General features: G+C 33.0%; 1 protein-coding gene across 1 annotated transcript in view; it reads left to right on the top strand.

Annotated features, from left to right (window-relative positions):
• The window catches only part of NCAM2 (neural cell adhesion molecule 2), a 291,248-nt gene that overhangs the window by 186,289 nt on the left and 92,882 nt on the right, over nt 1–12,077 (top strand). Inside the window, exon 9 of the mRNA XM_005524057.3 lies at nt 8,315–8,465. Within this exon, the coding sequence (XP_005524114.2) occupies nt 8,315–8,465 (151 nt within the window). The remainder of the gene's footprint in view (nt 1–8,314; nt 8,466–12,077) is intronic.

Below are 12,077 nucleotides of genomic sequence, written 5' to 3' on the forward strand. Positions count from 1 at the left end.
GAAAATCTATGCTCTTTCAGTTATGTCCAGGTTACCTCACTTTCTCCATTTTGCTTCCTACTGAAGTAATTTCCTTTTGTTTCTTCAGCTGAAAAAAGCCCTCCAGAATTATCAGGGTTTGTGAGCAAAGACTTGGTGATCTGTGAGGTTAGGATCTGTCCTGCTGACAATTCCCTTCACTTTGTGATTCAACCTGTGCCTCTTTCAGGCCTTCCATGACTTTCCTTCCCCTATGGGAGCCTTGTTGCTTGCAGATGATCCTGCAGATCTCTGTCTCAGCACAGTTTCCAGACTTCCTATCTGCTGTATAGCCATAATAATTTAGTAAAATATACATCAAATTTACAGTAAACTGGGAGGAATCTCAAGCTACATACAGCTACTGAACAACCCAGAAGCTCAGTTTGTGATTTGTCTTTTTTTTTTCTCGTTTCTTTCTTTTTTCTGCATCCCCTCCATCAGGTATATACATATACATCATATACATCAGGTATACCTGGAACTAAAGCTAGACTGTGTCAAGGTTTGAATATGAATTCTATGAAAATGAAACTAATGTATATATACATGACTTAAGCTCTGTTTGAAATTCTTGCAGTAGTAGTAATTTTAAAGGTTATCATATATTACAGCAGAGTTTCTGGGGCAGGAGGGGTATACAACCTGTATATATCTAAGAATTGGTTATTGGTCCAAGTAATATCAGTTTAAACACAATAAACCAAGCAGTTATTTTTAGTTCTGTTATAATAACTTGAACATTTTAATTCAAATTATCTAAGTAATAAAGGGGGGAGGGAGAAATAACATTATAGTTAAAATTGTTATACAAAAGCTTCCTAGTTTTTCTTTCCTTGTTTTAATTACCCAGACACCAGAGGCAGGCTGACAGTGCTTGTTTTTCTTTAAAGAAATGAAAAAAAAAGTAGGAAAGGCTTAACAATTCATCACCATGCCTTGGCTCAGCTTCAAGTTATTTTTGTCCATTCTGTAATGCAGTAAGTTGACGAGATTTGTCTTCATGTGTGCCCAGACAAAGGTTTCTTTGGTTTCTTTCCTTTTTAAATTTTCCTTTGCTGGTCACTAAAATTATGCAAGAACCACCTATAGTGGTATGATTGTCTAAATTGAAATGCTGTTTTATAGTAAAATCATTATTTTTAGTGGCTGTTTTATGTGGGGTCTGTTTTGAATAAGAACATTGTACTTAAAGGTCTTCTTCCTGAGAATTTTGCTGGCCTGAGTCCATTTGAGTCACCTGTTTTAATGGCATCATAGCAGTGTTGGAGTAGATTCAGATCAGAAAAATTCTTAGGAATAAAGCCATTAAATACATTATTTATGTGTCAAACAGGATTTCTAATTACAAAGTGCATATGCAATGATTACAGTTGTATGATTTCTTCTTTACTTATAAACACTCATTTGTAGTTACTATTGTTATTTATCATGGCAGACACTAATGCTTTCTCTACTCCACAAGTTTATTTGATGTGATGCTAATATTTTTACCATTAAAAATCATCAACCATTTCTTTCTTGTGATTTGCATCATTAAGATTTGTGATTTACATCTAGGATTTGCATCTTTAGCAGAAGTAATCTTGAATGGATGCTCATCATTTTTTCTGTCTTAGATATTTTTCTAGCATATTCATTGTTGAATAAAAATCAATGGAGGAAAGAAGTTCAATTTTCCATTTCATGTCTTAGTAAGTGTTTGGTGTCAGGATTTCATGTGTCATCTCTTTGCATAATGACTTGTTTGAAAGAAATACCCGCATGAATCAATGAAATATCAATTCATAATTTCAAAAAGTTGTACAAAGCATTCAAGAACACTTTTTTTTTTCCTGAGGCTGTACATGCTGCTAACAACATGCATAGAACCTGCTGCCATTTCTGATCTGAATTCTATAAAAATAACTGGTGTGTCTGCAGCTGAACAGAAAATCAAATCAACAGTATTTTTTTCTTCAACATTAGGGTTTCTTGTGACTTCCCTGGTGCTACACTATAGATTTGCAAACAATAGGTGCTTCAATAATTTCTTCTTTGTGGAAAAAAAAAATTACTAGAAATTCAGGAATTTGCAGCATGCTGACATGTATAATTAACAAGCTGAAGTTTTAAAATATCGCAAGGTCTCCTATAAAAATCACTGAAGTCCAAGACACTGCTGTAGCATTATTCTGATTCACTGGACATTAAGGCATATGCACATAGCAATACTCTGGAATTTTCTGCTGTCTCCAACAGGTGCATGGATAGAATACATTTACCTGAAGAGAATGGGAAATATTGTGAATATACCATCCATAATCCAGAAGGGAGCTTCCATCAGCTTCTACACGATGATGGCTGTTGTGACTAACAGCCCTTTCTCTCATCATCAAAGGTAGATTTTCAGACTAGGAATTGCTGATGACATATATTTAATAGACTTCTGGAATTTTATCATCATTTAGTATCAGAATGTCAAGTTGCAGAAGTTCTTATCTTTCATGCTGCTTCAAGAAACATTTTCATGGGCAATTAAGATCTGCTTAAATCTCACATATAAGAAGCATCAGCCTGAAGTATATGACCTCAAGTTACCTCTTATGTGGATGTGAACACAACCTGAAATCAGAAAACTTCCTAAAAATTGGTATTTGTGAAATTCCAGAGATGATTCTGTTAATCAGTATTTGTTTTCTCCTTGAAAATTCAGTGATGTGTACTGGAAACAGGACCAAGACAACATAATGAGTTGGCAAATTTTAACAATTTGATCCAAAGAAGGAAAAACTATGATTTTTTTCAATCCTCACCCCTGCAATTTGAGGATCTTTGATTGTGTGCATCTGAAACAGATCCTTTGCAGGACATTTAAAATATCTGCACCTTTTACTCAAGTTACAAGTTCTTACAGTGACTGCTCTTTATATTTTTCCATGTTTTGCAAAAGAAAAAAAACAGTCTCAGTTTTAAGCCACTACCTATTCATCTTTTCTGTGGTTAATATATGCAGTGCACATACAAAATAATACTAAAGTATACAAGGTGTCAGAAGATAAATTTGGTAAATTTGACAGGCAAAACTGACCTGTTAGATTTTAAACGTGGACAGTGATGAGACTTTACTCATTAATAAGCTTTAAATATTAGAAGAAAAACAAAGATATTTCACATTGTCTAGATTTTAAATGAAGGGACTGTTTTGCTTGCAGTCTTGCACTTGGACTTCAGGGTTTGAAGGAGTACTTTGACAACCAAATGATAAACTCTAGGAGGGAAGTCAGCTGCTCTAACCATCCAAGCAATATTACTAAAATCCAGCTACAAATGAGTCACCAATTTCTACAACTGTTCTTACCTTCCATTCTTGTTTTCAGCCAACTCAAAATGCAAGTTTTGGCAGCCCTACAACTTCATCTCATTTGGTTCTACTTTTCCTCAGTGCGAATTGGAGAAATGGCTGATAAATCAAACTCATCCACTAACCACACCATCCACCTCTGCCCAAGTGCAGCTTTCTACAGTTGGTAAATGAACAACAATTTCTGAGCATTCTAATCAGCGAACTCCTCCTGAAAAATTACACTGATTTTACTAAAATGGCAGTGGAATTTTGCAGATTGAAAACTCTGAATTTATTCTGTTCCAGAAGCTATCCTTGTCTTCATGTAGATGTTATTGTCTCATCACATCCCCATCCTCTCAGAGACTGGAATCCTTGAAATTCAGTTATCATTGTTCTGATACTGCCTTGGGAGCTCTGTTTCTTGACTTTGAAGCTGTGCACAGACCAGTCAGGTCAGGAAATATTGGGAATATTCACATGTGGAACTACAAATTATGCAAGACATTCAGGAAGCAAGAGCCTAATGGAAGAAATCAAGGAGTAGAATAACATGTATGGTATGAAAATAATTTTATCAAAACCAAAAATATATATTTACTTTCACAGAACCTGTAGCACAAAACTCAAATTATGCAATACCTCTCCTTTTTTAATTAGCATAGAAGTCATTTGTGTTTAACTATATATTAGAAGTAAGAATATTGCAAGTGCAGAAAATTTTCACCTTTTTTTTTTCCTAGAAGGTACTTTTTATGTGGTGTCATTTTGGATAGTTTTACTTTCAGACCTGTATAGAATACTTTTTTAAACACCAACAGAGAACTAGGTTGTTATCAGTATTCAAAATACAAGGACATTCCTGTTTCCTAGTTAGGGAATGTGCTTTTTATGTGAATAAAGTCACAAAACGAGTTTACCTATGTAAAACATTTTTTAAGGTCTCTGCTGAAGATTTTTTCACTTGTATTTTAGTTTTATGCTGGTGAGGAAGTTATGGGGGGAAAAAAAACCCACCACCAAAGCATCTAAACCCCCACTTTTATTTATGATTTCTATGAAATTCTCCAATGAACATTAACCATGAAAAATATTTATTTCTTAAGATTTTATTATGATTTCTAAAGTGCTGTGAAAATGTAGCTTTTGAAGACTTCACCATTCTTCCAATGTCTAAGAGTGTAAGGGTCTGTTAACAGAATTGGTCTTTTCAAAGAATATGTAAATCTGTATGGGACTGCCTTAACCTCAAGTTTTTGAGACATCAATGATTGTTCATTCTCCATAGTGGGAGGAGATACTGAGTAATTCAGTGAATTAGCACAAATCATGAGTGTTGGGCCACAGAGACTATTCTGATTGTCTAGGTTTTTGTTCTCTCCCTTTTATGTTCTTTATTATTCTTAAGAAATAAAATAAAATACAGATTCTGAATCTCTCATGCTATAACATTTGAAAGAAAAAAAGCATGTCCCAATTTACTAGGTACCTATTATTATTTCAGGCAGGATTGAGAGTTACTGACTTTGTTAATTTATAGAGATTATATCTATATTTCAGTTTTGGCCCATTGGCAGCTCCAAAGCTTTCTTCCTGGTGGGGATTTACTGGGCAGGTGTAGTGTTCCCTTACCTGTGTTTCTTTCTCTTCATGTTTTGGTATGTTATTGTGCCAGACATAGTACTAATGTGTGTTCTCCATAATTAGCGCAGGAGAGAAATTAATCCCAGAAAGGCATTACCAATGATTAGAAAGTTCTGCTTTGTCAGTTTATCCTGTTTTTAATAATGTCTTTTGCAAGAACAGAAACATGTAAATAGTGTGACTTCAGTATTTGCTCCAGGTAACGTTGCATATTCAATTTTTGTCCCAGTTTCTTCATTGCCCTGTGCCATACTCAACTGCACTGTAATTATGGTTTTTTTGTGTCATCACAACATGTTCTTGAATCATTTACCCAGCTCTCTCTTTTCTAATTTGTACCATAAAGACACATAATACAGCCACACCAGTGTTTTTGAAGTCCTTGTGAAACTTTACCATACTAACTGGTGTTTTGATTTGCATGTGGTAATCTCCCACATATTCTGGGAATCACTTTACAGATAGAGACGGCTTCATCAAAACATTTCCTTTCATTTATTTGTTTATTTAATTAGTTGTTTCTTTGTTAATGGAATTTCCTTGGTCTGTACACTCTTCTTTTCTTTCATGTGTTTCTTCAGGAATGCCAGCCTATCAAGTATATTTTTAATCAGATATTGAACCATGTTTGTAAAAGAAATAAATTATGGATTTGTACACCCATCCATCTGCAGAATAGACTCAGGGAACAAAACATTTTAAACTGTTTGTTAACAAGCCACAGTATAATGTACATTATAAGAAAAATAGCAGAACACATTTTAGAAATTTGGATTTAGTAAGCAATTTTAACACAAGAACTTAAAAAACCCAGAATATCTTTAATAAATGTATATTTTTATGTTAATTCTAGTGACATTTTCTTGCCTACATTTGTTTTATTTGTTTTATGGACTTGGAACCTAGTAAATCCCTCTTATAATTTTTTTACCATATATTTGATTATGAGAAAAAATGATATGTGAAGATTTCCTGCTATTCAGAGTATTTATTAGCTTGGATTTTGTCCTACCTATAAATCCAAGATATATTACATCATCTACATTTGAATAAGAGAATGTGAGAACATAGGAAAATTATACTGAGTACTATCTACATTTTTTCCATTATTTTAGAAAATAATTAGATAAACTAAAATGAGATTGCAAAATTACTCTAAAAGCTATTTAATTTAAGGATCTTTGTGCTTATTTTCATTATTATTTTCTTTTATAACATCTATTAGTATTCATGTGTGCTTAGGGATATATAGAAATACTTATAGTGAAATATATATTAGGGAATTAAAGTATTTGGGATCATAGTATTCAACTAATGAATCACGAATAAAGTATTTACTATGGTATCTATGATTCATTGTCACAGGTTGTAACTTATTAAAGAAATATTTATCATCAAGGTAAAATCAGAAATTAAATTTCTGAAGTGTGCATATACATTTTAGGTAGGAATAATTTAGTTTGATTATTATTAAATATTACATGGTTAATATTTAAATAAAGAAGAAAATATTCATAAATGGTATTAACTATGTCATAGAAAGTACTTGCTTTACATATGTATACACATATATATATATATAATGCTATATAAATAAGCATTTATATATAAGCTATACATATACATAAATCTGACTTTGTATTAAAATTAGAAAACAACTTAAAAGGTTTTTTTAAAGAAATTGCATTTTGATTAGCCCAGGAATTACTTCCAAAAGCCATGATGTTCACTACTGTTACATGTTTACTTGCAACATCATAACTTTTATTTTCCTTTTTGAGCATATTGTGGAAATAGACTTCTAAGTATTAAAATTGATAGCTAAGTGGTCTAAGTTGCTAATTTGCCAATCCAAAGAGGTTTATGTTGGCTCATGGGTTAGAATTCAAGAACTTTAATTTACAAACTTATGCTGAGTCGTTTTCACAGGAAACAAAATTCCGTCTACTTGGAGTCTTATATAGGATCAGAATACTTTTCTTTCTATAGAAATCATGATAAACAGCATGCTTCATTTGACTTCTTTACATCAAATATTTTAAGGTCTAAATCGTGGCATATTTCCTTTATTAAGTCAGGAAACAATTGTACTGTTTTAAAAGCTCAGATGCTTAAACATCAGCTGCTGCTTGGTGAGTATTGAGTGTCATATGCAGTAAACTTGAGTGTATGCATTATATAATTGAACATAAAAATCTTCAAGCTTAATGTCTTGGAGTCATATAGTTACTGGGTTTTTGTTCCTTTTCCAACTTCCTATAATGAAGGTAGGTTAACATCAGTATTTTTAATCACGTTTGGAGTTTTTTTCCCTTAAACAAAAAAAGTGAGATGACAAAGTACGACAAATTTCCCAGAGGTTGCCCAGAGAAGCTGTGGCTGTCCCATCCCTGGAACTGTTTAAGGCCTATTTGGATGAGACTCTGAGCAACCTGGTCTAGTGCAAGGTGCCCCTGCCCAGGCAGTAAGGTTGGAATGAGATGAGTTTTAGGGTCCTTTTCAACCCCCAAAGTATTGTGTGATTCTGTAAATAAAGAGCAGAAGAAAATATTTTCTTTTTCCTCAGTCATAATACTTCGTGGAGTTTGAAGAATCAAGAAGAGGACTTTATTTTATTTAGTTTTACCTAACAGTTGTATACTCTTTAATTTCAAATAATTTTGCGGGGAGGGGTAGGGATGGGGAAGGAGAGTCATTTTGGATAAGGATTTTTATAAAATTTATGTTCTAGAAAATTGAAAGGCAGCATTCATTTTTCTCCCTTGCTTCTTCCATGGAACGAAAAGGAACTGAAATCCAGAAATTCTAGTTGCATTTATGGCTCAAGATTTTTTTAACAGTTGTGAGACTCTGGGATTTGTTCATTGTCTGAGGCATTACTTCTATTCAGTTTCACAGCTGCAGTGATAAGGACCAGAGATACTGCTGTGTGTAATTTATTGTATATAGTATTGTATCTATGCATTTTTCTTAACTGCATCATAGCACAGTGAGTGAGATCATAACGAAGTTTTGAGTAGCAGTTCACTATTGCTGTCTTAATTTGATACATTTTGTGGCTTCTCTTGGCAATGTTCCTTTAAGCATGTACTTATTCCTTTGATTATACTGCCTAGAAAGAGAACATGTTTTTCTATATTTTCTTTATTTATGGAAATTTTCATTTTTGGAAAACTTAGAAGTTGCGTAGGTGTCAGTAATAACTTCACCATAGATGAAGAGATGCTTTCAGTCATTCTTATCAGTAGTGTTTAATATATAAATTCTACATTGATATACATATATAAATATGTAAAACCTTTTCTTTTCCTGAATCAATGTAAACAGAGCCCAGATGGCCGTATAGAAGTCAAAGGGCAGCATGGAAAATCGTCACTGCATATTAAAGATGTGAAGTTGTCAGATTCAGGGAGATATGACTGTGAAGCGGCAAGTAGAATTGGTGGGCACCAAAAGAGCATGTACCTTGATATTGAATGTAAGTTCTAATATTTTGTTTTCTCTTTTAAATTTGTTTTAAAATAAATAAAAAAACCCCAAGTACATTCTTAATGGAAGGTCATTTTTTTCATGGTACTTCATGATTAAACTTGCATAAATGAAGAAAGCATGTCCTGTAGTTCATTACTCTGTGGAAGAATACTGTCTTTTCTGAAGTTAGCAAGACCCTTGTTGGTGTATTGGTGACTTAAGCAGGACAGGATTTATTCTGAAGTCATATTCCAGTGTTATTATCCATTAACCTAAGGCTAAGCTTAATAATGTCAAATCTCTGGGCTGGCTGAGACTTCTGGGAAGGAAAAGTATTCAGCGGGATAAAGTAAGGACTGATTTAAGCACCAGCTAAGTCTTGAGCTTAACCTTCTAAGATTCAACAAAGATTCTTTTTTGTTTCTGAGTCCTCTGATTTACTAATCCCTAAAAGGTCCCTAGCCACATTATAACCCCTCCTGAAGTTATGTTGTAACAGTCTCTTTTAGAGATTGCCTTTATTCCAAGCTCTTGTTTTTATCCAGGAGAAAAGGAGTTTATTTTTGCTTAGAAGAGGCTGATGCTTGAGAAGACAATCAGAGGATATAAATCTGAAATATAAAATAATTCATCGGGTAATTGCTTCTTCAAATTATTCTTCAAATTCACAAGCAAAGGTCTTCAAAAAATGAAAACAAGAAAAAAAGCCCTTCCTTTTTTTTCATTGTTGCTCCATTTCCAATCTAGAAATTTCTAGATACAATTATTTTACATCTCCAATGGAGTTTGCATGAGCCTGTTTGAACTGAGTCTTTGAACAGAAAAATTCTTTCCAGTGGGAAGATAAAAGCTGGAATAGGATTCTGTGGCACAGAAATAAAAGAAATGATTGCAAACCACAGAGTGATTTCCTGAGGAGTTCTGAAAGTGCTTTCACTATACAGTTGTGTCTTCTTTTTTTGGCAGGGAGGCATTGCATTGTGGCATAGAATATAAATCTAAAAGAAAAATGAGGAATGATCAAAAGAATTTTTAGGTGTTAGGAGTGGAGAGATTTGCCAAGCCAGAAGATCTGAGAAATAAATCCTAATTTGCTATATTTGTTTTCTTTAATGCATGCAATTATAACTTTATATATATATATATATATATATATATATATATATATATATAAAGGAAAAAAAATACATAAAAGCAAATTAAGTGAAGTTTCTTTAAAATCCTGCCAACACTCCACATAATGATATGAAATAAATACATGGTTTGATTATGGTTGTGTTACCACTGTGCTTCAACATTAAATATTAATATATTTTGTATTCAGAAGAGAGAGATATGTTGCATCACATATTATGAAACATGGACAATTGAAATTTAAGAATTTATTAGCAATACAGAATTCATACTAGAGGGCATAATAAAACCTCTGCATTGATACAATACATTATTATAACCTAAGATACCTTCCAGGGTGAAAGTTTTAGAAGAGGTGGAAAGAATTTAAAAGTAGCAGAATCTTTTTTTGGTATGGCAGAATTGATTTTGAATATATGTGGGAACAATCAAATATAGTATATGAGAAAATGGAATAACTTAAAGACTGAATTTATTCCTTGGTAGACACAGTTTTTGATACAGCATAAAATTTTCTATAGATCTAAGATCCTCTGAGGAAACAGTTTATAAAGAACATAGAAATACTATTCTATCATTGGAGAAATCACTTATTTTAATGAATATTTTAATGTATAACAGAAGATTTTTATTATATTTCTATAATTGGAGTTTTAAATACTTAGCTGATAGTGAGCTTTAACCCAAATGTGGGGTTTTTTCCAGCACAGGTGTTGTTGGACTAACAGAAATACAGCTTCCCTCAAGTCCTTTAAATCAAGTAGTTCTGTGATGCAAAGCAAGTATTTCTGGGGTGATACAATATAGGTCTGTCTCATATTCTGATTAACGAGTTAGAAAAATGTTTTGCTTTCCTTTGCAAATAACTTTGCACTGGTATATGAGCTTCAAATATAACTTACTTGTCTTGCCCAGGAAAGAAAACACTTGTTTAATGGTAAAGGATTCTCCTGTTCTTTAAAATAATGTCCCCAGGAGTGCCTTTTTCCAGCCTCATCTCCTATCAGTCTGGCCTATGCCATAAACTTCTGTAACAGAACAGCCCCTTCAAAGAATCTTTCAGCACCTCCTTGCCCCCATTTCCATTCAATGCTGGGTTGTCCTGAGCTCTTACGGTCCTTTCTCCAACATCTTCCTATATGAAGCAGTGTCATGGTTATCTGTCATTCCACTTATGGGACTTGATAAGATGCAAGCTAGGGAATTTCAGCAAAAGATTCAGGTTCAAAAACTGAATACCTAATTTATAATTTTGTAGCAAACTAGTAAAAATTGGGGGATTCCATGAAGTCAGTATTAAATAGATTAGATTCAATTTGATTTAATATTTTCCAAGTGGCATTTTATCAGCATACTAATTGCAGCTACAAACAGTGCTATCAGAGCTTTTACATTTTTTTTTTCCCAGATTTTCATTTAAAGAATTGCATTAAACCCTTTAAAATATTTGAATTTTTCTCTTCCATCAGTTTGGTTTTGCTCTCTTCCAAACAAATTTTGAGAAGAAATTATTCAGGTATGGCTCACTCTTGCAGTTAAGCCATTTTAACAGAAATTTTAATTTTCTTTAATAGTATTCTCATATATTCCCCCAATAACTATTTTAAAATTAAAATATAAATAGATAAGCAGGATTTCATTCTTGATATTGTTCTCTAGTTTCTAGATGGAAGTAAACAATGCATCCATGCATTTCTGTGAGTTAGTAACAAAACCATAACATTTTTTCTTTATGTTTTATTATGTTTGACAGTTTGTGTAGTCAGGAGAGGAAACTGCTTCCATCACATCCTTAAATGCCACCTCAGTCAAACAGGCCTAATGAAGGCACAGAGTGCTCTAGTGTCACTGTCTCATCCTTTTACTTACTGACCCCTGTCAGAGATTTAAACTGACAGTAGAATTGCACAGAATTTCTGTGCTTTATCCTTGTTCTCTGCTGGGGTTGCTCCTGGTGATAAGAGCAGTTCTCCAGGACAGGAAGAGATTATCAGGTCTAATAACAGCTGGACATATTTAACCCTGACTTTTATCTGAAGGAAATGCTGGGCAGACATGAATTGCAGGGAGCTAGGGGATATTTTTAAGGATTTCTTCCTGCAAAGTCATCTTTGTGTTTAGTTATGTTTAATTTTCCTTATATAAAGTATGAAAGGTACATCAAAGTGATATCAAAATAAAATGCCATTTTCAAATATTATTTATTAATGGATTTCATTAACTGCAAAATTTCCATTTTAATATGAAGCCTAGTGTGTATTTGATGAGAGTAATAATAAGTAATTAGTTGAAAAGTTCCTACGTGGTGGAATATATGATATGTCTTGGGTATTAAGATGTATCTATAGTTATTATCTACATATTTATCATGGAGAAGTAAGTATTTTTTTAAATTAAAAGCATTAGAGAAATACATAAAAAAGTTAAAGCAGGACGTATGCTAAGATGAGGTTTTCAAGGCAGCCTGAGGAATTTAACTATATAA

The sequence above is a fragment of the Pseudopodoces humilis genome, chromosome 2, assembly GCF_049639895.1.
Source record: "Pseudopodoces humilis isolate 2021_Gansu_Grassland_sample_001 chromosome 2, ASM4963989v1, whole genome shotgun sequence".
Taxonomy (NCBI): domain Eukaryota; kingdom Metazoa; phylum Chordata; class Aves; order Passeriformes; family Paridae; genus Pseudopodoces; species Pseudopodoces humilis.